Below are 24419 nucleotides of genomic sequence, written 5' to 3' on the forward strand. Positions count from 1 at the left end.
GTTCTGAGATGTCATGTGTCATAATATCAATGGAGGGCAAAATCGGCCATCATCAAGTCATCAAGGAATATCATTGCCACTTAGATCCAAAGCTTTAAGCCCTGGCATTCCTTCGAAGGGGTATCATTTGGGATCGTCATCATCTTTTCTTTCAATCTACAATTGCATTGCAGCAATAAGTTCTGAAGTTGTGTATAACTCAAATGGTTATTAGAAAGATCCAATTAATATATGATTGTACATTAATGAAATGCTTCTTATATATATATATATATATATATATATATATTACATGGGATAGAAGTCTACAGGATCAGGTAAGTTACAAATAAGGGATAAGGGATTATACAAATAAGATAAAACATGATAATAATAGACTTGCGATAGAGTTCATCGCATGGATGGGTCATGCAATGAACTTTTTCTTGATGCGTCATCTCCAATATTATCGCCAATATACCCCCTCAAGCTGAACGGAAAAATGTGAAGCTTGGACCGTAAAAGACCAAAATGTGGCGTAGCAAGGGGCTTCTTGAAGATGTCGGCAACTTGATCTTCAAAACAAATGTACTGTATAGACAATTTTGTTGGCCAAGCAGAGATCTCGGAGGAAGTGAAAATCAACTTCAAGATGCTTGGTGCAGGCATGGAACACTGGGTGTGCAGCAAGATATGTAGCTCCAAGGTTGTCATACCGCATTGCTGGCTTCGAGACAGGGATCCCTAAATCGTCCAAAAGGGACTGAATCCATAAAACTTCTATGACCGTGTTAGCAAGAGACCTGAATTTTGATTCTGTACTGGAGCAAGCAATAGTTTGTTACTTTTTGGAGCTCCAACTGATGAAATGTCTCCCTAATTAAACTGCAAAACCTCTTGTGGATCGACAGTCATCCGGATAACTAGCCCAATCGGCATCTATGAAGGCATTCAGATGAAGAGAAGTAGAGGAGAAAGGGAAATGTAGACTATGATCAAGTGTGCCTTTCAGATAATGCAGGATGTGTTTGACAGCGGGCCAGTGTTCATCGGTTGGTGATTGAAGAAACTGACAAACCTTGTTAACCGAGAAGGAAATATCTAGTATAGTGAGAGTGACATATTGTAGGGCACCAACAACACTTCGAAATTCAGTGGGATCGAGGAGAGGTGTACTAGACACTCGACTTAATGATGTTGATGCCGCCATTGGAGAGCTATAAGGCTTGGCTCCTAATTTGGTGCAATGCAAGAGATCATAAATGTATCGCTTCTAAGACAAATGAAGACCATCAGAATTAAATTGAGCCTCGATCCCAAGGAAATAGTGTAATGGACCAAGATCTTTGACAAGAAAAACTGTAGAGAGCTTCTAAAGCAGAGAAGTAATAGCAGAAGAGGAGTTCCCGATGATGATGATGTCATCAACATACACCAAGATGTACAAGAGTGTGGTATTACTCTTGTAAATAAATAAGGAGGGATCAACCACAGAGTTTCGAAAACCCAACTAAAGAAGAGATGAAGTCAGTCGAGAGTACCAAGCACGAGGGGCTTGTCAAAGACCATATAGAGTTTTTCATAATTTATAGAACATAATCTGGATAATCAGGGTGTTCAAACCCCTTAGGTTGTTGAACATAGATATCTTTAGTGATAAGACCATGGAGAAACACATTATTGATATCTAGTTGCCTAATAGGCCATTGATGAGCTGTTGCAAGATCTAACATGGTACGAACTATGACTGGCTTTACCACCAGACTAAAAGTATCAGAAAAATCTATACCGGGAACTTGATGGAAACCTTGAGCGACAAGTCGGGCCTTATATCGCTCTAGAGAACCATCTGATTTTCTTTTAATTTTATACACCCACTTAGTACCTACCACATTCGTGGAGGAATGGTAGGGCACGAGGTCCCATGTGCCATTATTTAATAAAGCATTGAACTCTAACTGCATGGCTGATCTCCACTGGGGAGATTTTGCTACTTCATCATAAGTTTTGGGTTCGGGTTCTGAAGAAAGAGAACTCAGCAGTGCAGCCAGTATGGGATACCATGTGGTGAGATGAGAATGAACAGGAAGAGTGCCATCCATAGAACATGTAGTCATGGAATGCAGCCTGGTGGGCGGAGGTACTGATGGTGTGTTTGCTAATAGATCATCCATAGTACAAAAATAAGGTTGTCTATGCACCGGTGCTAAGTCCGGTGAAGTAAAAGATTGTTTGGCTGAAACTGGAGATGCTGCCTCTAGGGAGCAACTGCAGGAGGAGGATCACAAACATGTGGAGGAACATACAAGTAGAACCCGGGATTATCAGTAGAGGAGAGTGGTGGAGAAGCAGGAATGTTGGGAAACAAGTCCTCATCAAAAGACCACATGTCACGCAATAAACTCACGTCCTATTGGTGGATGAAGACATTTGTAACCTTTATGAGAGTGACTATACCCAAGAAAGATGCACTGTAATGAATGGAACTGAAACTTATGTTTATTGTACGGTCGCAGTAATGGGTAGCAAGCATGGTCGAAGCTTTTCAACATTTAATAATCCAGGTCCCTATGAAACAGCTTCTAAAACGGTGAAGAACATTGGAAGGTAGGAGAGGGAAGCCAATTGATTAAGTAAATGATTGCCTCAACTGCATCAACCCAGAAGGAGAAGGGGAGCTTGGAGGTAGCTAATAGAGCGAGGGTTGATTCTATAATGTGCCTATACTTTCATTCAACTATACCATTCTGCTCATGTGTGTGCGGGCAAGATAAGTGATGAAAGATGACCTAAGAGTCAAGATAGGAAGAGAGCTTGCGATGCTCTCCTCCCCAATTAGATTGGAAAGAACGAATTTTGGTATCAAATAATAATTAATTCAACATGCCTTTTAAATTTTAAGAAAGTATCAAAGACATCCAATTTTTGTTCCAAAGGATATATCCATGAAATTTTAAAATAATCATCAAGAAAGAACTTGCTGAACAATACGAAGTGCGGCATGATCAAGACATTGATGTCAACCCTGAAGAGACGTTCGTTCACCCACAAGAGCAGATGGTGCAACTATCAAACTTTGTGAAATGGCGGCTGTTGGTGGGAAGCAGTATAACCCTCCTCTATTGACTCCTTGAAGAAGGATGTTCCTCGTATAATCCTTCACAAAACAACAATCTCAGTGAAACTCAAAAAATATATCATTATCTTTTGTAAACTTGCTGACTGACAGCAAATTTTTGTAGATTTCTAGAACATGACATATATCATTTAGAGTAAAAGCATGTTGATTAAAGAGTAGAGAAGAAGAACCAGTATATTTTATTTGCAAACCTTGGCCATTACCCACTCTGACTTGATCCAAGCCCATGTATTTTGACTAGTTTTGAATGTTGTCAACGTCATAAGTCATATGTTGGGTTGCTCCAGAATCTGGATACCACATAGGATCAAACAACGAATTACCATTGTTGATAGAAGGGGTGGAGAGACTATTGTTGTAAGCCACTAGTTCATAAGCTAACTCATTGTTGTTTCTAAATATATATTTTGCTTTTCTGCAGGTTAGTGCACCATGTCCTGGTTTATTGTAAATCTGACAAATAATAGGAGGTGCCTTACCTCGGCCGCCATTAAAAGACTAAGACTGATTGAAGTTTTGTTGAGGAATGAAATTTTGAAAATTTTGTTGTCCTCTTCCTCGGCCTCTGCCACGAGCAGGCATGTTCTGGGTTGAAGTATTCGACTAGTAATGCTGGATTTTGAATTTTTTTTTTTGTTTCATTCCAGCTACATTAGCGACTAGTGCAATAGCTAAATCGGATGAAATACGTCCTTGCTTTTCGAGCCAACTCTGATAGTTGAGAAGAACACCAATTATATCATGAATGCCAAGACTATCTGCATCTGATCTCTTAGTTGTAGAAGTAACTAAAGATTCATATTCACTTCCTAACCTAGATAGGACATATAAAACCAAATCAGATTTACCAACTAGTTCAGAAACAATAGATTGGCTATTTGCTATTGGCTTTGCCTTTTGAAAATACGCAGTAATGGACAAAGATCCATTTTTTAAATTGTGCAATTATTTTCTAAGTTGTAAGATACAGGATCTAGCATGAGTGGAATAAGATTTAGCAAGAGAACACCATGCCTCAGTCGAAGTAAACATTCCCACAACTTGGGTCATAACCCCTTCAGTAAGAGAAGAAATAAGCCAACTTAGTAATAATTGATCAACATCATACCATTTGATATATTCCGAATTTACTATACTGCCTTCGCCTACAGGATTAGGTATGACTTCCGACGGGGACTTCCCTTTTGCCTTCAACTAAATCCAGGAGATGGTGATGCCAAAGAATTGGGAGAAATTGCGCATGCCACAGCAAATAATTATCGCTACCGAACTTGATGGGTAAATAATGTGTCACGTTTTGAAGAAGAAGAACTGAAGAGATTGATCCGAGGTTGTTCGAACCAGAATCTACATTGGTTTGGCTACCATTACTTCCTTGAGAACCTTTGTACTCTATCGGCTCTGATACCAAGTTAAAAAAGAGAGGAGAAACAAGAATAGATGAATAATATAATCTTGGTGGTGATAGAAAGCACAGTCGTATACTATTTATAGAGCAGTATTTACATGGGATAGGAAGTCTACAGGATCAGGTAAGTTACAGATAAGGGATAAGGGATTATAAAGATAAGATAAAACATGATAAGAATAGACTTGCGATAGAGTTCATTGCACAGATGGGTCATGTGATGAAGTTTATCTTGATGGGTCATCTCCAATATTATTGCCAATATGCATGATGCTCCCCAGCAGCTTTTAATTTAGATTGACCAACTCAAATGAAGCAAGGAGGAAAGTAAGTTGGGAGAAAGGATTTGTAGAAGGTATTGGAAGTATTAATGGTAATGTAGTATGTAGAGTTCATTGCCGATTTTGTTATGTCCACCTCAGAATTCATAATGCCATCGTACAATTGGGCTGGGTCAGTATCAAGGGAAAAGATGCCAAATTCACAGGGTGGATGGTGTTTATAGGGGGAGCTAGACATAAATTCATTTGAGAAACTAATTTCTCAATAATGCATTAGTTTTCAAAAGTATCAATTTTACCCTTATAGATGTAAAGTTACTAAAATGCCCCCTAAAATTTTATTTTTCACTTTTAATTAAAAAATAAATCTCTAGGTTAGATTCAAAAGAATAAAGTAATTTTATTCTACACAAACGTCAAGTCTAGTGAAATTTAGAAGGGCAAATCTAGTATTTTGAATTATACTAAAAGATGCGGTAATAATAAGTTGTAAGGGTAATTTCCTAACTTTAAAGTCTTCATAACTGGAAAACAAAGATGGAAGAGAGGTAACTACAAGTTTTTGGTGAACTATAGGGGAGATTTTTATGAAAGTAAAACCTTAGGGGAGGTTTTATAATTGTCAGAAATTTCAAGGGATGTTTTTATATTTTACCAAGAATAAAAATAAAAATCTTGAATTTAATTATTCATGCCCAACATCATCCACTTTAATCGTTTGTTTAAGCTCAATTTGGAAAGAGTACAAATGCAAATATGTAAAGTGCAAATACATACAAAATACAAGGTTTTGCACTCTATATATTTGTATTTGTACTCCTTCCAGATGGAGCCTTAATTCCCACAACCACATTAATTCTACTTTAAGTACATCCCATTTAATCACCTAAATTTTCTTCTTCTATATATATTACTTTCAATTAACTACTCTTTAAATATAAATTTCCCTACACAAAATCCTTCTTCCCCTTTAAGTATTATGTTTATTTTCAATTAACCTACCCTTTAATTCCCATATTCTCTCTTTAACCGGTTTTTTCTCAAATATAAATTTCCTACCTCTTAAAAGAAGTAAATCCTGGTTTGATTTTGTTTTGGGTTTTCATTTTATTTCCAATCTTATTTTACTTTGTCTATACTGCAATTGACAAAATAAGGTTATAAGGGCAATACTAAAAACAATGAGAATGGAATGACTTAGTCCGTGATGAATGGCCTCTTGAATCATTTAAATAGAGAAGTTACAAGAGGATCACTATGTATAGAAGATAACAATTATAGAGTTAGAGTTTATCTAGGGAATTACATGATAATGAGATAAGGTGATTAGTTATTTAGGATAACTATCCTAGATAACCATGATCAATTATCTAGGATATCTACCAGAGATACCCATCCCAGTTACAAGTCTATCATAACTATTGAGATACTCTAACATCCACCCACAAGTTTAGCGGTCACTTGGAGACGGTAAGCTTGGCTGTAAGGTCATGAAATCGTGTTGAAGGCAGCGGTTTAGCAAGAATGTCTGCAATCTAATCATGGCTGAGAATGTGATTGATCAGTAGAAAGTAATGAGCTTCCCAAGATCTCGAAGAGCAAAGGTGGTAGAGGGCTGAGTAAGTGCAGAAGTAGAAGAGCCAGTGATCAATAAGTCATCCACATATACAAGAAGAAAAATGACATCAGTGCTAGTCCACCGCATGAATAAAGAACTATCTACTCGGGATTCCAGAAAACCAAGGTGAACCAAATGATCCCTTAATCGAGTAAACCAGGCCCGCAGGGCTTGTTTCAAACCATAAAGGGAATGTTTAAGACGACATACAAAATGCGGCCATGTTGGATTAGCAAAACCCATAGGCTGTTTCATAAATACTTCTTCACTAAGATAGCCATGAAGGAAGGCATTGCTCACATCAAGTTGTCTAAGATTCCAACCATAGTGAACTGCGAGAGATATTATTAATCGAATAGTGGTTGGTTTAACCACCGAACTAAAAGTCTCAGCAAACTCAATACTGGCTTGTTGAGTAAACCCTTGCATCACCAATCGCGCCTTGTATCTTTCAATGGACCCATCCGGACGTTTCTTAATCTTATAAACCCATCTATTTGCCACAATGTTCTTATGAGGTGGAGGTATAAGATCCTAGGTATGATTGTGCAACAGTGCATTGTACTCATCTTCTATGGCGAGTACTCAACAAGGATTTTTCTTGGCAATAGTGTAGCAAGAGGGTTCAACATCGGGGTCAATAGAGGCTTCCAAGCCATACCAAGGGTTTGGCTTGCAAATGCCACTCTTGTTCCATGTCATCATGGGGTGAGCATTAAGTGGGGTCGCAGTGGAGCAAGAGGGCGTATCTGATGGGGTTGATGATGATGGTAGCAATTTGGCAGAACTAACACTAGTAGATATAATAGGTGGGCTAGGGGAGGTGGAGTCGGTGGGTACGGAAATGGTCTGAGGAGAGGGGCACGGGTATGTAATGATAGGAGGGCCAACCACAGCGTCGGTAGTCGATTTGGGAGGTGGAGTTGGACTGCTAGAAGTGCATGGGAAGGTATGTTCATCAAAAGCCACATTATGAGAAATATATAGATGTCCAGATGTTAAGTCCAAGCATTTGTACCCTTTGTGATGTAAACTATAACCCAAAAATAAACAACGCTTGGATCGATAGTCCAACTTAGAACGATTATAGGGTCTGAGATGCGGATAGCAAGCACATCCAAAAGTGTGCAACATAGTGTAATCAGGTTTAGTGCCAAAGAGTGCTAAGGGAGAATTCATTTCCAGTATTGGAGAAGAGAGCTGATTAATTAAAAAAATTGCAGCCTCAAAGGCATCATACTGGTAATGTTTGGGCATTGAAGCCATAGCCAGGAGGGTGAGACCCATTTCAACAATATGGTGATAGCGTCGTTCTACAACCCCATTTTCTTCATGAATATGAGGACATGAGAGACGATGAGTGATGCCTGAGAGAATAGGGAGAAGTGGTTTGTATTATGTACCTCCATCTGTTTGTAGAGTTTTGATAGAGGTGTTCAATAAATTCTCACATTCTTCTTAAAAACAACAAAAATAGTGACAACCTGAGTTTTAGAGGTCATAGGAAAAATCCATTTATACTTGCTTTAAGCATCAACAAAAATTAAATAATAGCAAAAACCATGTCTTGTAGAGACAGTGACTAGTCCCCAAACATCAGAAAATAAAAATTATAATGGATACTTTGCAACAAAAGTATTACTAAAAAACGATAAGGTTTGACTCTTGCCTAGTGGATAGGATGGACAAAAAGAGATGTACTTATTTGAAACTGGAAGCTAAAATGAAGATAAGATGTGGGCAGCTATTCGCTTCCCGGGATGTCCTAGCCGCTGATGCCATACTAAGAATGATGCTTTCTCACCAATGAACACCGATGGAGCTGTAGATGTGCAATTTGTCTTTAGCTAATAGAACCCTCCCTTATTCGGCCCTTGGAGGAGAGTTTTCCCAGTCGCTTTGTCCTTAACAAAGAAGCCAATAGCATCAAAAATAAAAGTTGCATTATTATCCTTACAAAACTGGCTGACAGAGAGCAAGTTCTTAGATATATTAGGAACTCTGAGAATATTTTTCAAGACAATGGACCCAAAATCAACATTCAAAATAGAAGAGACAATATGAGAAATGTTTAGACCCGTACCATTGCCGACTAGGATATGATCTGTTCCATGATACTCGTCGTGAAGAGAGAGATTCCCAAGATCTGAAGTCATATGATTGGTTGCTCCTGAATCAAGAGGTACAAGATCCTAGGTATCATTGCGCAACAGTGGTTTGTACTCATCTTCCATAGCGAGTACCCAACGGAGATCTTTCTTGGCAATAGTGTAACAAGAGTAGAGGACAAGGAAAAGATCCGTCCACATATCCATATAAACGATGCCCTCTGAGAGCTCCAAAGCAGGAAGTTAGTACGATCCAATTTTACTACATTCATAAAACTAGAAAGGAAGACCAACATAATGGTTCGACCATCTGTCGATCCAGGCTGCATTTGTCTCTGGATGGCATGAGTAGTGGTGCTTGTTTCTGAAGCCATGACGTTTGTCAAAATGGCTCTGATACCATATAAGAGCCATACAAAAAATAGTGAGAATGGAATAGCTCAGTCCGTGATGGCCGGTCTCTTGAATCATTTAAATAGAGAAGTTAGAAGAGGATAATTATGTACAGAAGATAATAATTATAGAGTTAGAGTTTATCTAGTGAATTACATGATAATGAGATAAGGTGATTAGTTATCTAAGATAGCTATCAGAGATATCCATCTCAGTTACAAGTCTATCATAACTATTGAGATACTCTAATAAAAGATAAATTTTAAAATAAAAATTTGCACCTAAATTCATTTACACTACCATAATTTTGCATCAGTACAAAATACCAAACACAGCCTATTCTATACCCGGTCCAATAGTTGGGTCAAACCGTATACAGCTCCCTTGAGGAGCGTTTTGTATGTTTGACAATTTGGAATGGTCAGAGAATTCTGAAACCATGAGCGGAAGCCACTTGGGCGTTGTTCTTCTGCTACGTGTTAAGAAAACAAAGCTTTTGGACAGCGGTTACAGTTATAGCGAGAGTGAGGGATCTGTCTTTGTCTCCGGATGTCTCTCTGACAGTTTTCAGTTATAAGCTCTGCAACTGCAAGATGCAAACGAGTGCGTAGAGTGAGGGATTTGTCTTTGTCTCCTCTTGTCTGTCTTACAGTTTTTACAGTTTTTAGTTATAATCTGTGCGTGGCGTTTGAGGATTCACTAAACTACGCCATGGCTGGAGGCAACGGAAAGTTGAGCAAGAACAACAGTAGAAGAGGAGGCTCTGGTCGAACTCTCTTCGTTGATGGAGGCTTCTTATATAATGGGCAGAAGAATCCTTCGCTCCCACGATCTCCTCGAGGTTTGAAAACTTTGAAAGCCTTCTGGTTCTGGGCTCCATTTTGTGTTAGCCTCTGCTTGGTTTCAATTTCATTCCATGTGGACATGCAGGGAAAATCTCTAGAGAGAATGGGAAATCTGCGTCGAAGTCTAGAAAATCCGACAAGCAGAGGACTTCTGCTTCAAGGGACGGAGCTCGAAAACCGACTGGAAATGCTTTTGGGTATGAATATCCAGTTCTTGACGTTCAGGTATGTTGTTTTGTATCAAAATTCCTTCTTTCTTCAGCTATATATATTTTCTGTTTTCAATCATGAAATGGAGTTAGAGCTCACATCTGGGCTTCGTCTGGGTTGTTTATTTTCGAATTCTTTCAGGAGCTTCTGCGTTCGGAATCGGGTGTTGATGGGAATACTAGGTCGCATCCCATTGTTTTACTTGATTCCATCGAGACCCAGGTTGCTGCTCATGTAGATGAAACACCTTGTGTCAAACCTTTTAATGGAGATACTACTTATGAATATGGTTCGAGTTTCGTTCTGGGGGGGAGCTGTCACAGAGGGCTGGGATTCAATGATGAGCTGGAGAAGACCCAAAATGGAATTTGGGCTTCTTCCGCCGGAGTAAAAGAAAGAGAAGGGTTTGAATTCAATTCATCGTCTGCTGAAAAGGAAAGGAAACAAGGTGAAAAGAATGAAACCTTTGTCATCGAAGGTCCAGCTTCCGAGAAGAATTTGGGTTTCCTGCCTATGGGAGACATGAGATTATACAAGGACGATATGTCTGGTGAGGATGAGGAAAGATATGCGTTTCAGGAAAATGGGAGAGATTCAGTTTACGAAGGAAGCTCGTCTTCTTGTAATCCAAGTGATACGGATGGCTCATCTGAAAGTGATGATTTGGGGGAAATTCTGTCCGATACTGGGTTTGATGAAGAGGTGGCAGAAGATTACTTGGAGAGAGTTGGAAGAAACTGTGGGTTTCTGAATTCCAAGTGGTTAGTTGATCAGGCTCTGGGTGTTTCAGATATTGATAGCTCATTCAGAAGTAACAGTGATGAGAGTTCAGAAATGTTGGAAGGGCGTGCCCTGCAGAATGCGTCTCAGGAATATGGTATGAAGAAGCCAAGATCAAAGGTTTTTCCCAGCAGCCCTGCAGCAGTGAATGATGGGCCACTGGTTCTGGATGATATTTTATTTGTTAAGGAACCAAAGGCAGTTTCAGGTAAGAAGAAGCAAGCTATTTGGCTTCCTCGGTCTTGGCTTTCTGAGGGCCAGAAGAATAGAAATTTCAGAAATGGTCCAGGTAAGCAAGTTCCCTTGCCTCTCACCATCTCAGGCTCTCACTTTTTCACGTTCTTCTTTGGATTGTGTTGCTTTTTATGAAGAAATCAGGAAATATATTTTAACTCTAGAAGGCTTAATAAGAAAATTTTCTTTTAATTTTTAGTTCATGTAAGCTGTTGCCAAACACAAATTGTACACAATGCAGTAATGCTAATAATCTATGGAAAAGGCACAAAATGTTTACAACATAACAAGTTTGCTGACAATCTTTACAAAATGATGTAAATGATATTGACAGTGAAAGAAACAACAGAGTATATTGTAATTGCAGATGGGGTTACTAAATTGGGGATCCAATAGGAGTTTTTTGTATAGTGACTGAAGGACAGTGCATTGTCTCCCTCATGTTTGAATGGATAGAGGGTTGTCTTCTGTCTTTTTCTCTAGCCTTGTACATCTGCGCTTGTACCCCTTTTGTTTAGCTTAATACATCTGATACAACTCTTTCTCAATAAGCAGCCAAACTAACAGCCAATTACCCATTCTTTTCAATTTTAATTCATTTAAATCATTAACGTTAATTAACAGAAATCTATACAATGTAGTGAGTAATGCAGACAATATTTCAAAAAGAAAGCTGCTAATATAAGGGCCTGTTTGGGAGGGTTAAAGCTATGGTTGAATCACTTTCATTGAGCTGCTTTGCAAAAGCCACTAAAAGAAGCTTCATGGGAAAGCCCTTTTTTTGTTGAAATACAGCTAATCTGGGCTTTCAGTGTTTTTCACCAAACATTGCTTATAAGCTGTCCAGGTAGGATCCACCTCACAAAGCCAAAGCCACTTTGTGGAAGCCTTCCCAAAGAGGCACTAAGGTTGAGGCTGGTTTTAGGGAGCCATGCAATATTGGCCCAACAAAGGCTTTTGTTCCAAAAAGTAAATGAAATGTTGTCCCAAGTAGAAGCTATTGGGGTGCAACTTTATCATGGGAAAATCTTTAAGAGAATTTTATGGGAAAATATTGAGAAGACTTTTAGTGGAAGAAGGGGACAGTGGAGTTCTATAGGTGAAATTTAAATTTTTCATAGAGAGGAAGAGGCAATGGATCTTTATTTAACACAAAAAGTGGTAGACTACTATGCGACTGGATAATAGTGGTGTTTCTATGGAGTGATTGGGGTGAAGGGAGTTCCAGAATTTTTGACAAGATTCAAGACATAGGTGTAATCATAGAGGAGGTTGGGTCGAACTGTTAATTGTAAGATTATTTCTGCTTTTTTGAAATCTATTAATAATTAAAAGGATAAATCTATGATGCCAGAAATGTATGACACCATAAGAGCTTTGATTAATCACCCCTTGAATTTTGATGAATACCACCTGATTGTTTGCCACTTTTGTGATACCGGTTGATTGGTTATAAGTTTTTCCGGTATCATAGTCAAACCCTAATTAAAAACATATATGCTTAAAATTTATGAATGCATGCATACATACATACATACACATAAGTAATTTTATCCCGTTTTAATCCATATCTACCATATATGTAAGATTATTTCTGCATTTTTGAATCTATCAATAATTAAAAGGATAAATCTATGATGCCAGAAATGTATAACACCATAAGATCTTTGATAAATCACCCCCTGAATTTTGATGAATACATCATTGGTGCCACTTTTGTGATACCAATTGATTGGTTATAAGTTTTGCCAGTATCATAGTCGAACCCTAATTAAAAATGTATGTGCTAGAAACTTATGCATGCATTGCATATGCATACATATAAGTAATTTTATCCCATTTTAATCCATATCTACCATATATGTACATAATATAGTAGGGTTTACCACTTATACACTAGAAGTAAGATGATATAATTATGTTTAACTTAAGGCCCTATTCGCTTTTCGGTAAGTTACTTACCCAGGTAAAAGCATTTTACCCATGTTCTTTTTTTTCACATAAATAAAATAATGACCATTTTAGCCATAAAAATTCTATTATCAAAAGGGGCATTTTTGTCCCATCCAAATCTTGGCAACTTTCCCCCCTATGGGAAAGATAATTTACCCACTTGGGAGATGGGTGTCACTTAAGTAATACCCAGGAAAATAAACTTTCCCTAGTCCCCACATAAGTCTAAAAAAAGAACATGGGTTTCTTGTCAATGGGATTGTGACCGACTTCCCCCCTCTCAAAATCCCAAAAATGAACGCCCCTAAAAGTCAATTGACCCACATAAAATGGTTCTTTAGTCTACATATAAGTGTTTTCTAACTGTCGTTGACTTGGATAGTTAGATCGTTCGGCCCAAGAACCGTCCAGGCAACCAGTTTCGTTTCACCCTTAACTTGGTCTTTTGCCAAAAATCATTGATTTGGTACGACCTACTGACCCGAGGGGTTGAACCACCAACCCATTTGACCCTTTCAACAGTTTTTGACTGCTTTTTATTTTAATCATTATTATTATTATTTTTTTTAAGTTGAAAACTTCAAATGGGTCATCCGTTCAAACAAGATGGCCGAACCATTGACTTGGAAACCGGTGTCCAGAACGGTTCCGGTTCCAGGTGGTTTTTAAAACCTTGCTACATATGATAGAAAAAAAATAAGGTTTATAGAGAGCCTTAAATAACCTAAACAATTTTTATTTTAGTTAGAGTTCTAAACAAGTGCCTCTTGAAGAAAAAAAAATTAAAAAATGAAGGAATGGCAAAGTAGAGAATCTCAATTTAATTTATTCATAACTCACGGATCCCATAAATCACAAGATTCAAATAGTAATAATAAGTTTTTAAGCAAAAGGTTCAGGTGTAAGATTTGAGTCAAAACCCTTGAGATTCATGATTTGAATAGTAAATCATTTTGTAAGTTGTATTTTTTATCTCACAAGAGAGCTGGGAGTAGTTTGGTCATGGAAACATTGGGCAGTAAACAGTGTGGCTGACTCATTGGCTAGACAAGGAGTAAAAAGGGTACATATTTTTTGGGGGCCTACTCTGTAATGAGAAGTTTGCTTCTAAAGGGAAACAGGCTGGGTAGCTATGGTGCTAGCCTAATTCTTTGTAAAATTTGTAAATGTTTTTACAGATAATATATATGTTACCTTTCAAACAAATCTTAAGTCCAAAGGTTTTGACAACTATGGCCCAGAGAGAAACTAGTTTGGGGGGCTCCTGGCCCAGGGTGAATTTATAGTATTTTAGCCTTTGGCTGTTATCCTTGTATTGATTCTCTACTCTTTTTCCATAGATTGTGTGAATTACTTATTGATTAATAAACTCTGTTGTTTGGCCAATAAAAAACTCTTTGTGGTTTCTTGCTGTTAAATTAATAGAGAAAACAAGCAAAAATGAACATGGTTCAAGAAGATTAATAATGCCTTGAAAAGAATGAAACAGATTTTTAAGGGGAATATGAGTAAAAGGGATAGAAATGATATACGGCCAGATGGCTACAGATCTTTTTGTTGAGTTGATGTGGAAATTAATAAGAGAATGGATTTTGAATCTGTTTGGATGCTGCAAATGTATGAATTCCCTTTCTTCTTCTGGGCTTATTGATGCTTTTCGTATCAACCCTTACTGGGAGTAAATGCTATAGAAGGGAGAAGGGGAAAATAACCAAAACTTTTTAAATGAAATTTCTTCTTCCAACTTTATTTGAGTTTTGGGCAAGCAAGGTGCACTCCTCAACTCAAGCACCAAAACATGAAAAGAACACTCATCTTTTTTATGGTAGTGGCCATCATAACTTTCCCATACAGTGTGTGAGATACTTGGTGAAGGGTTTAGCAAATAGCAGTATTAGTAGATTGGGCCAACCAATTTCCCTGATACTGTCCAGTTGTCCAAGGTCTGGGACCCATATGGGGAGGTCCATATCTTATTATATCAGAACTTCAAAACTTGATCTGATTATGAGATGACATGGCACATCCAATGTTTGAATATTATGCTTCTCAATTACTAGTTATTACAATGTCATTTGGGAGAATTTCTTGCTAGCATATTTATTGTCATTGCCTAGTCTGAGACTCTAATATATAATTTTAACATTTTTATCCAGGTGCAAAAAAGAAACATAGAAAGGAAACAATTTCTTTAAAGCGTCGGGCAAGAATGATGCACCGTGGTGTTGATCTTGAGCAAATAAATTCAGTAAGACAATATCTTAGCTTTATGATTTTTTCCCTCAGTGCAGAATGAATGTTGGCTTTGGATTTATCAGTCATCTCTGTTAGGACCAGCATAAAGTAATGTTTGCTTATTAGTTTTGATTGGTCTAGAGCCTGACTAAAAATTTAGTTTATAGCTTAAAAGTGTGGCTTGATTTTTCATCTCATTACAGTTCTATACTTATATTTTTCATTTTGCAATCCAAAAAAACTCAGACCAAACAAGCAGCCTTAAGTCTTACGATTTTCTACTATACAGAAATGCAGTGATTATTCTAACCTTTTCTTTTAATAGTAAAGTGCGATTCTTTTTAAAATGAGAAAGAGTTATTCAAGAAAGAGTGCTACTTTTTCCAAATGTGACTCATTTGAAAATCCTCAAGGTTAATGAGCTAAAATCCATTCCAAGAGAAAATATCCAATGTCTTACACATCCTTTCTTATTTCATGTTTTATCTTAAAAAATACATCTATTCCTCTCTTTCTATATGTCCCAGCATTCTGCAAACTGGACAACACTCTAAAATATTTTTGTTTAACAACCCAATGTTTAAAATGTCAATATCAGTGGAAATGATGGTCATCCAAATATGGGAAACATGTTGGAAATGTTGTATGGAATTATTGTAAAAATTATGTACATGGTGGAAACATTGTGAATATGAAATGATAATAGAAGCAAAGACACGTCCTTTTAAATCAGTATGATGTTCCAAACTATCAAACAAAGACAATAAACTAAAGTTAAAAGGAAAATAACATGTTGCTAAGTTGTCCTATAGGCAAGGTTCAAAAAATCGTTACGTATCGGCCTGTATCGGGCCCTTCCCAATATGCCCCTACAGGGGTTGTATCGGGTCAGGGCCTAGTTCAGAGGGTAGGCAGGACTTAAACCGACCCCTCTGAACCAAAATCGAAAAAAATAAGTAAAAGTAAAAAAAAAGGACCAATACTGGACGATACGCCGATAGGGCGTATCGGCCAGTATCGTTACTTTGAACCTTGCCTATAGGCTATAGACTTTAAGTGTTAAACCTACATAATAAAGTTCAAGTGAAATATAAATTCACAGAATGTACAAATGATTCCAATAGATCAACCGATTAATCTACTACACAAACAGAAACTAAGGTAGAATGTCACATCCAAAAAGAAATTTGAGCAGGTTCAACATGGTTATCGTCTCTGTTAGGCTGGCGATAATACTGTTGCTCCACATTTCTGCAATATAGTTGCCCACTCATGATGTTATAATACCATCTCATATACTCACATAGCACTGATAGTCTTCACTAGGTAATGATGGCTCAAGTAATATTTCATGTTAGTACCCATGAAAATGGAAATATGAACAATACGTCATAAAAATATTAGGAAACATGTTGACATTTTAATCCATATTAATACAACCATCATCTTATCATACTAAAGAGTAATTGCCTCAGGGTATTCAGCAAGAACTGATGAGCTTTTGTTTGTGATGGACGATCTTAGGCTATTAGCATCTATGGTAGTATTCCTAGAGCCTAAGGTGCAAGACAAGGGCTTCTGGGGGGAAAAGATAAAACATATTAAGAATGTACAATTTAAATTTTTGAAAGAAATAAATTTTCAAAAGGCCTATTAGCTTAATTGATTAGAGCATAGTTGTTTACTATCACAAGGTTGCAACCCTGTATGTTCAAGTATTAGATAGGCTAACTGTTTAAACTCCGAACATCATAGCTACACCCCACAATAAGGTAATTAATTATTTAAATACCAAATTCAAGATTAATTCGTGAAAACATAGGAATAAGCAAGGCGATGCAGACATGGGTTAAGGTAAGTCTTATCCCACAAAAAAGTCTTGCCTGTGTCCCTAATCCCTAGGTGGCCGTCTATTAGAGGATTATTATTAAGGTGGACTCACATGTTGTAATAAGATAGCTCAGGAACAGTAGCACAGATTCATAAGCCCTTGGAGGCTATACTTTTAAATATTATGATACTAATACATGGATGATCCCTAATAAGGTTTGTCTTATTCCAGGACTTAATTGTTGTATGTAAATTAACTGCATCTCTTTCATCCTATGCCAGAAACTGGTAATTGTTTGTTTTCTCAGTATTATTTTTTTTATAGGACATTATAACATGCAATTTTTGGTGGATGAATATTCCTGGAAACTAACTTGTCATGTGGTTTTTAACTTGTAGAAACTAGAACAGATGGTTCTGAATGAGGTAGATGTTTTATCATTCCAACCCATGAATTCCCATGATTGTTCTCGGGTATGTCTTCCATTCATCTCTTTGTTTTTGGAGTTACTTGTTACTTCTCTTAGTTTGGAGTGCTTTTGTAGTGTCCTTGGTTTACTCTGTAAATATATATTTTTTTTAATGCAGATTGTGCATGATATAATCCAAAAGGACTGTGGTTAATGCTTTTACTTGGTTATTGGACCTTTTATGATTAGGAAATAGGTCAAGGCATCATTTACTTTTAGTCAACAAGGACCCCTAGACCTTGTTGAAGTATTGATTAGGAAAGCAAGATCAGAAAATCCATAAGAATGTCCAGATCACACCTTATTTCGCATAATCAGCTATTGGTCTTTTAATTTTAGTTTTCTTATAACCAAGACAAAAAACTGCTGTTGGCATTAATTTGACAGCATTTTCACCTGGGAAAACTTCATTATGGATTGGGTGGGTAAAATGCTCTTTATGAGTAGGTGTGTTCATTATGGTTCAGACCACCAAATCATAAATTGTAAATCAAAATATTATATACAATATATTTTATATAAATAATTAAATATAGAATATAATATATAATATATAATATACAGCATATAAATTACCATTTATGCATTCATAATTCCATATATGTTGTTGGGGCTTTCTAATTGGGTTAAGCCCAATAGAATGGGCCAAACTGTATTAGAAACCGCATCAAATCATAATAAAACGATTAAGTTTGGTTTGGTTTCCATATAAAAATGGTTGGGTTTGGTTTGAGAAATTCTTAGACCATATTTTACTGGTCTGGTCAGAGATCTTCTCCAAACTGCACCGAAACAGACCCTGAGAGCCCCTATTATAGTTCCCTTTGCCTGCATCCCTGTTCTAGGGTTGGGGTGCTGTGTGCTTTCTCTTTTATCATGAAGTACTAAATTTGTTGTTTCTGTTAGAAAGATGCAGTGTCCCCCCTTCTAATTTTGGTTTAAGGATCATATATAGGATTCCATTTTTTGTATTTTTTTTTGTGTCTATTAAAAATGTGTTCAGAACTTATAGATTAGTGTATAACTGGTACTGAATATATTTAGGTACAACGGCTGGCATCAATTTACCACTTACAAAGTGGTTGCCAAGGTTCTGGAAAGAAGAGGTATTAAACTACTTTGTTTCTTTTTCCTTATTCTCTTTTCCTTTTTTTCCCAATTCTTTTCCTGGTTGCATAGATGATTACTGTAGTTATTGTGTTGTTACACAGCACAGTATGTTAGATCAATTAATTGATCAAAGGTTTATTCCACCTAATTTCGTTACTCCAATGTATTGGAAGCGGATATATCCCATGTTATGGTAGAACAAATGCAAGACTGAAATTGATTGGTAAAGAATAGAGAAAACAAGACGAAAAAACGAAAGCAGAGGAACTCAAGTTAAATGTACAGATTTACATGGTTTGTCTTATAGCCTACGTTTATGGGAAAAGGAGCTGAAATATGTAAACGTCAATGGAGAAATACAAAGTTGTGCAAACACTCTCACTCTCTTAGAAACCCTAAACCCCAATACACCCAAGCTCACTTTCTCAACTTGCTCTCAATCTTCTCTCACATGTCAAAGATAAATAAAAGAAAATACCCCAAACGACATAACTTAAAGCATTCAGGTTGGACCTGTAAGCTGAAATGGATCAGGTCCATACTGCCACAGGGGGCTACCCTTCCACAACAAACCAGTATGAAATTTGGCCTTCAGGTTTTTCTCCACAAATGCGAGTTGGGACATGGAGTGGGATGCAACAAGAATTCATGGATAGCTATCATTAAAAGAAAAGGAAAAGGAGTAGAATTAACATAGACAACTATTGATTGAAGTGTTTTCCATATGGGCACTCTCAGCCTGGTACATAAAATTCTTTAACTGATAGAATTTTGCAATCAAGTGAATAAAGAGGAAATCTACTTCATCACCCATGCCTTGTGAATAACATGAGGGCATGAAGAAAAAATATGATTGGTGCTCAATGTTAGTTCTGACAGTTCTTGCTCTCTCAGATTTGTCACGGTGACACGAACTGGACATACCTGCTTGCCTTCTTCAGCTGATAAACCCTGCTTAGAGAAGGTATGTTTCTTTTTTCATATATCCTGTGAGTTGCTTTCTTTGGGTTGTTGCCCAGTTCTAGTTGTCTGGCTTGTTATATAACAAGCATATGGACATGTTCCAGTGTTCAACACTGATACAAGGAGGCACAGAGTTGCTTTGAGCTCTAATTACTCCACCTTTATTTATGGTATCTTACACTTTTCTTGAATTACGGTGGACATTCGCCTATTCAGATTTCCAGTGCTCCTTAGCAAGGTCAATTTAACCTTTTTCCTTTTTATCAGAAAACCAAAAAATATCATTAATGTATATTATCATAGATAATATGATATGAACCTACAAAGGAGGCGTTTATTTTGTCATTTAAGACTATGAATTTCCTAGATTTTCTGTTGATGGTAACTTATGCAATCCTGTTGATGCAGGACAATCCTCAATAGGAGGGAAGTAGTGTACTCCTCCAAATTTGCAAATTCTTTCAAATGGTGGTTTAGATAAAAGAAAATTGAGGGGAAAGGACAAATAAGAAAGAGAGAAAATGAAAGAGTAATAGGAATAACAAGAATGGACAAGTCACACTTTAATCCCAAATATTGGATTAGTCTCACCAAGATGGAACCCGCCACCTAGGAATAGAATATCAGTTCTAAAGATGCAAATATAATTGCAACTTTGCAAAATTACATTGCTGTGTCACTATTTATCATCATCATCATCAAAGCCTTGTCCCAATTATCCTGTTCCACCATTCTGTTATTCAATGCTATATCGGTATATCCATTGTTAAAGTAGCATGTGTGATATCACTCTTCGAGGCAGATGAGGGGTGCAACTTGGATGGGCTTGGGTCGGTCTTTTGTCAAATTTTGAATAGGCCCAACCTGAAAGCCCGAGCCCGAAGCAGTGTAAAATGCCAACCCAGGCCAACCTAAGTTGCACCCCTGACCTGTTTGACTGGGCCTTATTCATGAACACACACAAACCCAATCATTCACACACTCTTATTTGTAAAGTTAATCATAACATCAGAAGTTCTTAAAATTCTATTTCATATTTCAGATGTTAATATCTTAAGACACCTATTGTCTATCATGAATTTCAGCTACTTACAGCCGGGAATGAGCATGGTAATTCTGCAGTCAAAACTAAGACGAAATCTCTATCTGAAGAGAGAAGCAGAACTAAAAAAGTCAAGAAGCTGAGTGGGTTGAATCCACCAGGATCAGACCAGTCTGTTCCAAGGAAGTCATCAAAGAACTCGGCCAATCACCGGTGCAACAGTAAATCGGGTGGGAGGAAGCATTCTGGCAAGCAGAGCCCCATGTATGCCAATCAGCCAGTGTTGTTCGTCTCAAGTGGCATTATGCATGCTGATGTCCAGGAGGACATGAGAACCCCTGATTCAAATAAGAACTGCAGCACTGATCCTGAAAACAGAGTGATCTCAAGCTCCTCCAAATTGGGTGCATTTGAGATGCATACAAAGGGATTTGGATCAAAGATGATGGCCAAGATGGGGTTTGTGGAAGGGGGAGGGCTAGGAAGAGATGGCCAAGGGATGGTGGAACCCCTTGAAGCTATTAAATGGCCCAAGTCACTTGGATTGGGTGTTAAATTCTCCAAAGCCATTGGAACTGCTAGATCCCAACCTGAAAGAATTGGTGCTTTTGAGAAGCACACAAAAGGGTCTGGATCAAGAATGATGGAAAGGATGGGTTTTGTGGAGGGAATGGGCTTGGGCAGAGATTCACAAGGTATTGTCACTCCATTAGTTGCAGTCAGGCTTCCAAAATCACGAGGACTGGGTGCAAATGCATAGATGTTACTTCTGAATAATCTCATTGTTTATGACTGGAATAATTCTTTAGTTCTTTGCAGTCTACATTATTTGTACATGAATATCGGCAATCCCACTATCATAATGGCAATTTACTTACCTAGCACCAGATCTTTTCATTTATCAATTAATGAGTTGCACCACAAAGGCGGGTGATGAATGCAATGGTTGTTTTGATTTGCAGGCTTGGTTCCGTAATTTCTTAACCTCTGCAACATTTGCAGGATTAGAACAGAAAATCTTAATACATACATGGCGGCATGGTTTTAGAACCACTGTTGACTCGGACGGTGGACCGTTCGGCCTGGGAACTGTCCAGGCAATCAGTTCCATTTTACTCCAAACTCAGTTCTTGGCCAAAAACTGTTGAATTGGTTAATGATCCATTGACCCGGGCAGTTGAACTGTTGAGCCATTCAATGGTTTTTTAGCTGTTTTTATTTTTAATTTTTTTTGTCAGAATGGGTCATCTGTTTGAATCAGACGGTCGAATCATTGACCTGAAAATCGGTGGGCAGAATGGTTTCATTTCTGGGTCATTTTTTAAAACTTTGCATGGCAGTATACAGTCTGTCTTGTGGGTAGGAATGTGGAAAGAGTTTGTAGGTAAGAGATGTGAACTGCACAAAATATCACTTCATCCAATTCAAGATGGGGTAATACTGTAATAGCAACAAAGGTGGATGGGAGCATAGCAATACTGCCAATAGGCCCAATACATCGTTTCATTGTTTTAGCATGGCACTACAACATTGTCATAGCAAAAGTGGTCAGGCTTGTGGGGAGAGGCCCAATGAAATGATGCCATGCGAGATTGTCATAGCACAATTGGTCAGGTTAGTGAGGAGAGGCCCAATGATACCATACCAAATTACTAATTCATTTAATTGCGATTTGGCATTTATGCCTGACTCTCCTTTCGGAAAGTGCATTTTGTAATATTTATCTAGGTAAGTGCATTTATTCATATTCTTTTATTTCCTAGGTAAAGAAGACAAATGACTGTTTAGCCATAAAAATCCATTATTAAAAGGGGTAATTTTGTCCCATCAAAGTGTTGGCAAACTTCTCCAAGTGGAAAAGTTATTCACATGCCAGATGAGTATCTTAAAGGGAAAATAAAATTTTCATGAACTCCACATAAATCTGAAAAGAAATAGCATCGATATCTTGGTTAATGAGAATCAAAATCTCATCGACCAACTTTCCCCCTTTCAAAATCTAATAAAAAACGGGCCCTTAGTAGATAAATAAATTACCCATGGAGCAGAAGACCTTTGATCAATCAAAACCCTCTTTTAATTTTGATAAATGCCACTGAGAAAACCTTGGACATTAGGTATATGTTTGGCATCGATGCTGCAGATGGGTTAGAAGCATGGTTTTCTGAAAAACGATATCTTTTTATATTTTGGTTGGAAACATTGCTGCCAGGTAGGATGTTTTCTGGAGCAACAACAACGTTTTTTGTTTGGTACCAATGCTCCAAGAAACGTTTTTAGCACTGGTACCTATTATCCAGTGCCACATCATGTCCTTATCACTGCCGCCTCATGTTCCTGTTGGTAGTAATGAGCTGTAGCTCTAGGAAATGTCAAATTCGGCATTGCTCCAAGTCACGCCTTTCCGATTTCTAAGGTATGGGTTGGAGCACCATTTTCTCATACAGATATTTCCTAAAGCACCATTTTTTCTGATGTGACGCTGATGTATCCCTGTTTTTTGGAGCAACAACATCGATGCCAAACAGACGCTAGGGGTCAACTACTTGAGCTGTTGAGGGCATTTTCTGCATGATATTCAATCTATTTAGTCCTTTGTTTAAAAGAATATTGAGGCAATTACTCTTTTACCCCACACCCATGTAACCTATCACACGGAAGAAGTTCCAATAGTCAGTGGACTTTATGTCCCCATCCTTGAGGTCCCCGTAATGTGAATTATATAATACAAAAAAATAATAATAATAAATAAATAAATAAAAAGACTGCACCTTAAGCGGTTTCAGATCTGCTACTCACAAGATTATTACCCACACCTATCCACTAGACACTACTGCTGCACACCAGGAACATCTCCCCATAAATGACAACATGGAAGTGTGTCCTATGAGCAGGTGCGGATAGTATTCTTGTGGGTAGCAAATCCAAGTGCCCTTAAGTGATGTTGACACTCTGGGCTGTAACCGGATTGGATTTAGATCAGACCCAACTACATCCGCATCCATATTCCATTATGAAATCTCTAGATATGCATCATATTTTATTACTATATTAGATTTTAGATCAAATTCAGATTTAATCTATAACCATCTTATTGTGTTTAAACTGACTAAATTTAGAAAAAAGTTTTTAAAAAAATAATTATTTTTAAAATATATATGTATAATAAATATAATTAAATTTATCAATTATAATATATATATATATATATATATATATATATATATATATATATATATATATATATATATATATATATATATAATTTTTATTGGACTCGAATATTAATCAGATTCGATGGAGTTAAATTCACTTCTGATCCAATCCAGTTATTACTGGAATGCAAGTTCTAACACCCAAATCCAAAATAATCAGATTTGGAGTTGAACTGGGTATAAAACTTAGATTCAATTTGAACTTCAGTATTCTGTTTTTTATTAAAAAAAAAAAAAAGACTTCATACCCTTCTTTTGGAATATAAGGTTCGGATTCAGTAATCAGGTAAAGTGAAGGAAGAATTGGGGTCAATTTTAGGTGTATTGGTTTTAAGGTGGGAATGCTAGTGACGCAGTGGTTTAGGTTGTGTTTGGATAAGTTTTCTTGAACTATTTTTGTGCTTTTATAGTAAAAAAAACATATTTGAAATTTGGTTAAGAATGCTTTTGAAAATAGATTCCTTAAAAGCAAAAGAAAATTTACTTAAAAAGACAATTATTTTGATTCAAATATGCTTTTTACAAAACATAGTTATGCATACATGGCAAAATTTATGATGCATGGCAAAATATATGCCACTTTACTAATATTGTGAATGTGAAAAT

The 24419-nt window shown here is 37.1% G+C and overlaps 1 protein-coding gene across 1 annotated transcript; it reads left to right on the forward strand.

Moving 5' to 3' along the window:
* The first annotated feature begins 9473 nt into the window (after positions 1 to 9473).
* Positions 9474 to 21559, forward strand: LOC148843156 (uncharacterized). Its single transcript, XM_088959324.1, has 8 exons — positions 9474 to 9767; positions 9857 to 9996; positions 10123 to 11050; positions 15105 to 15196; positions 17413 to 17487; positions 18528 to 18589; positions 19488 to 19557; positions 20642 to 21559. The coding sequence occupies exons 1-8, from the start codon at positions 9638 to 9640 to the stop codon at positions 21356 to 21358; spliced, it is 2214 nt and encodes a 737-aa protein (XP_088815450.1). The 5' UTR covers positions 9474 to 9637; the 3' UTR covers positions 21359 to 21559.
* Positions 21560 to 24419: the final 2860 nt, after the last annotated feature.

The sequence above is a fragment of the Nelumbo lutea genome, chromosome 8 (assembly GCF_056320005.1).
Source record: "Nelumbo lutea isolate HS-2025 chromosome 8, American lotus-T2T, whole genome shotgun sequence".
NCBI lineage: Eukaryota > Viridiplantae > Streptophyta > Magnoliopsida > Proteales > Nelumbonaceae > Nelumbo > Nelumbo lutea.

Coding starts and splice junctions, on each gene's coding strand:
- LOC148843156 (XM_088959324.1), top strand. CDS start 9,638: ATGGCTGGAGGCAACGGAAAGTTGAGCAAGAACAACAGTAGAAGAGGA. Junction 9,768..9,856: donor GCTCCCACGATCTCCTCGAG/GTTTGAAAACTT, acceptor GTGGACATGCAG/GGAAAATCTCTAGAGAGAAT. Junction 18,590..19,487: donor CAAGGTTCTGGAAAGAAGAG/GTATTAAACTAC, acceptor TTGCTCTCTCAG/ATTTGTCACGGTGACACGAA.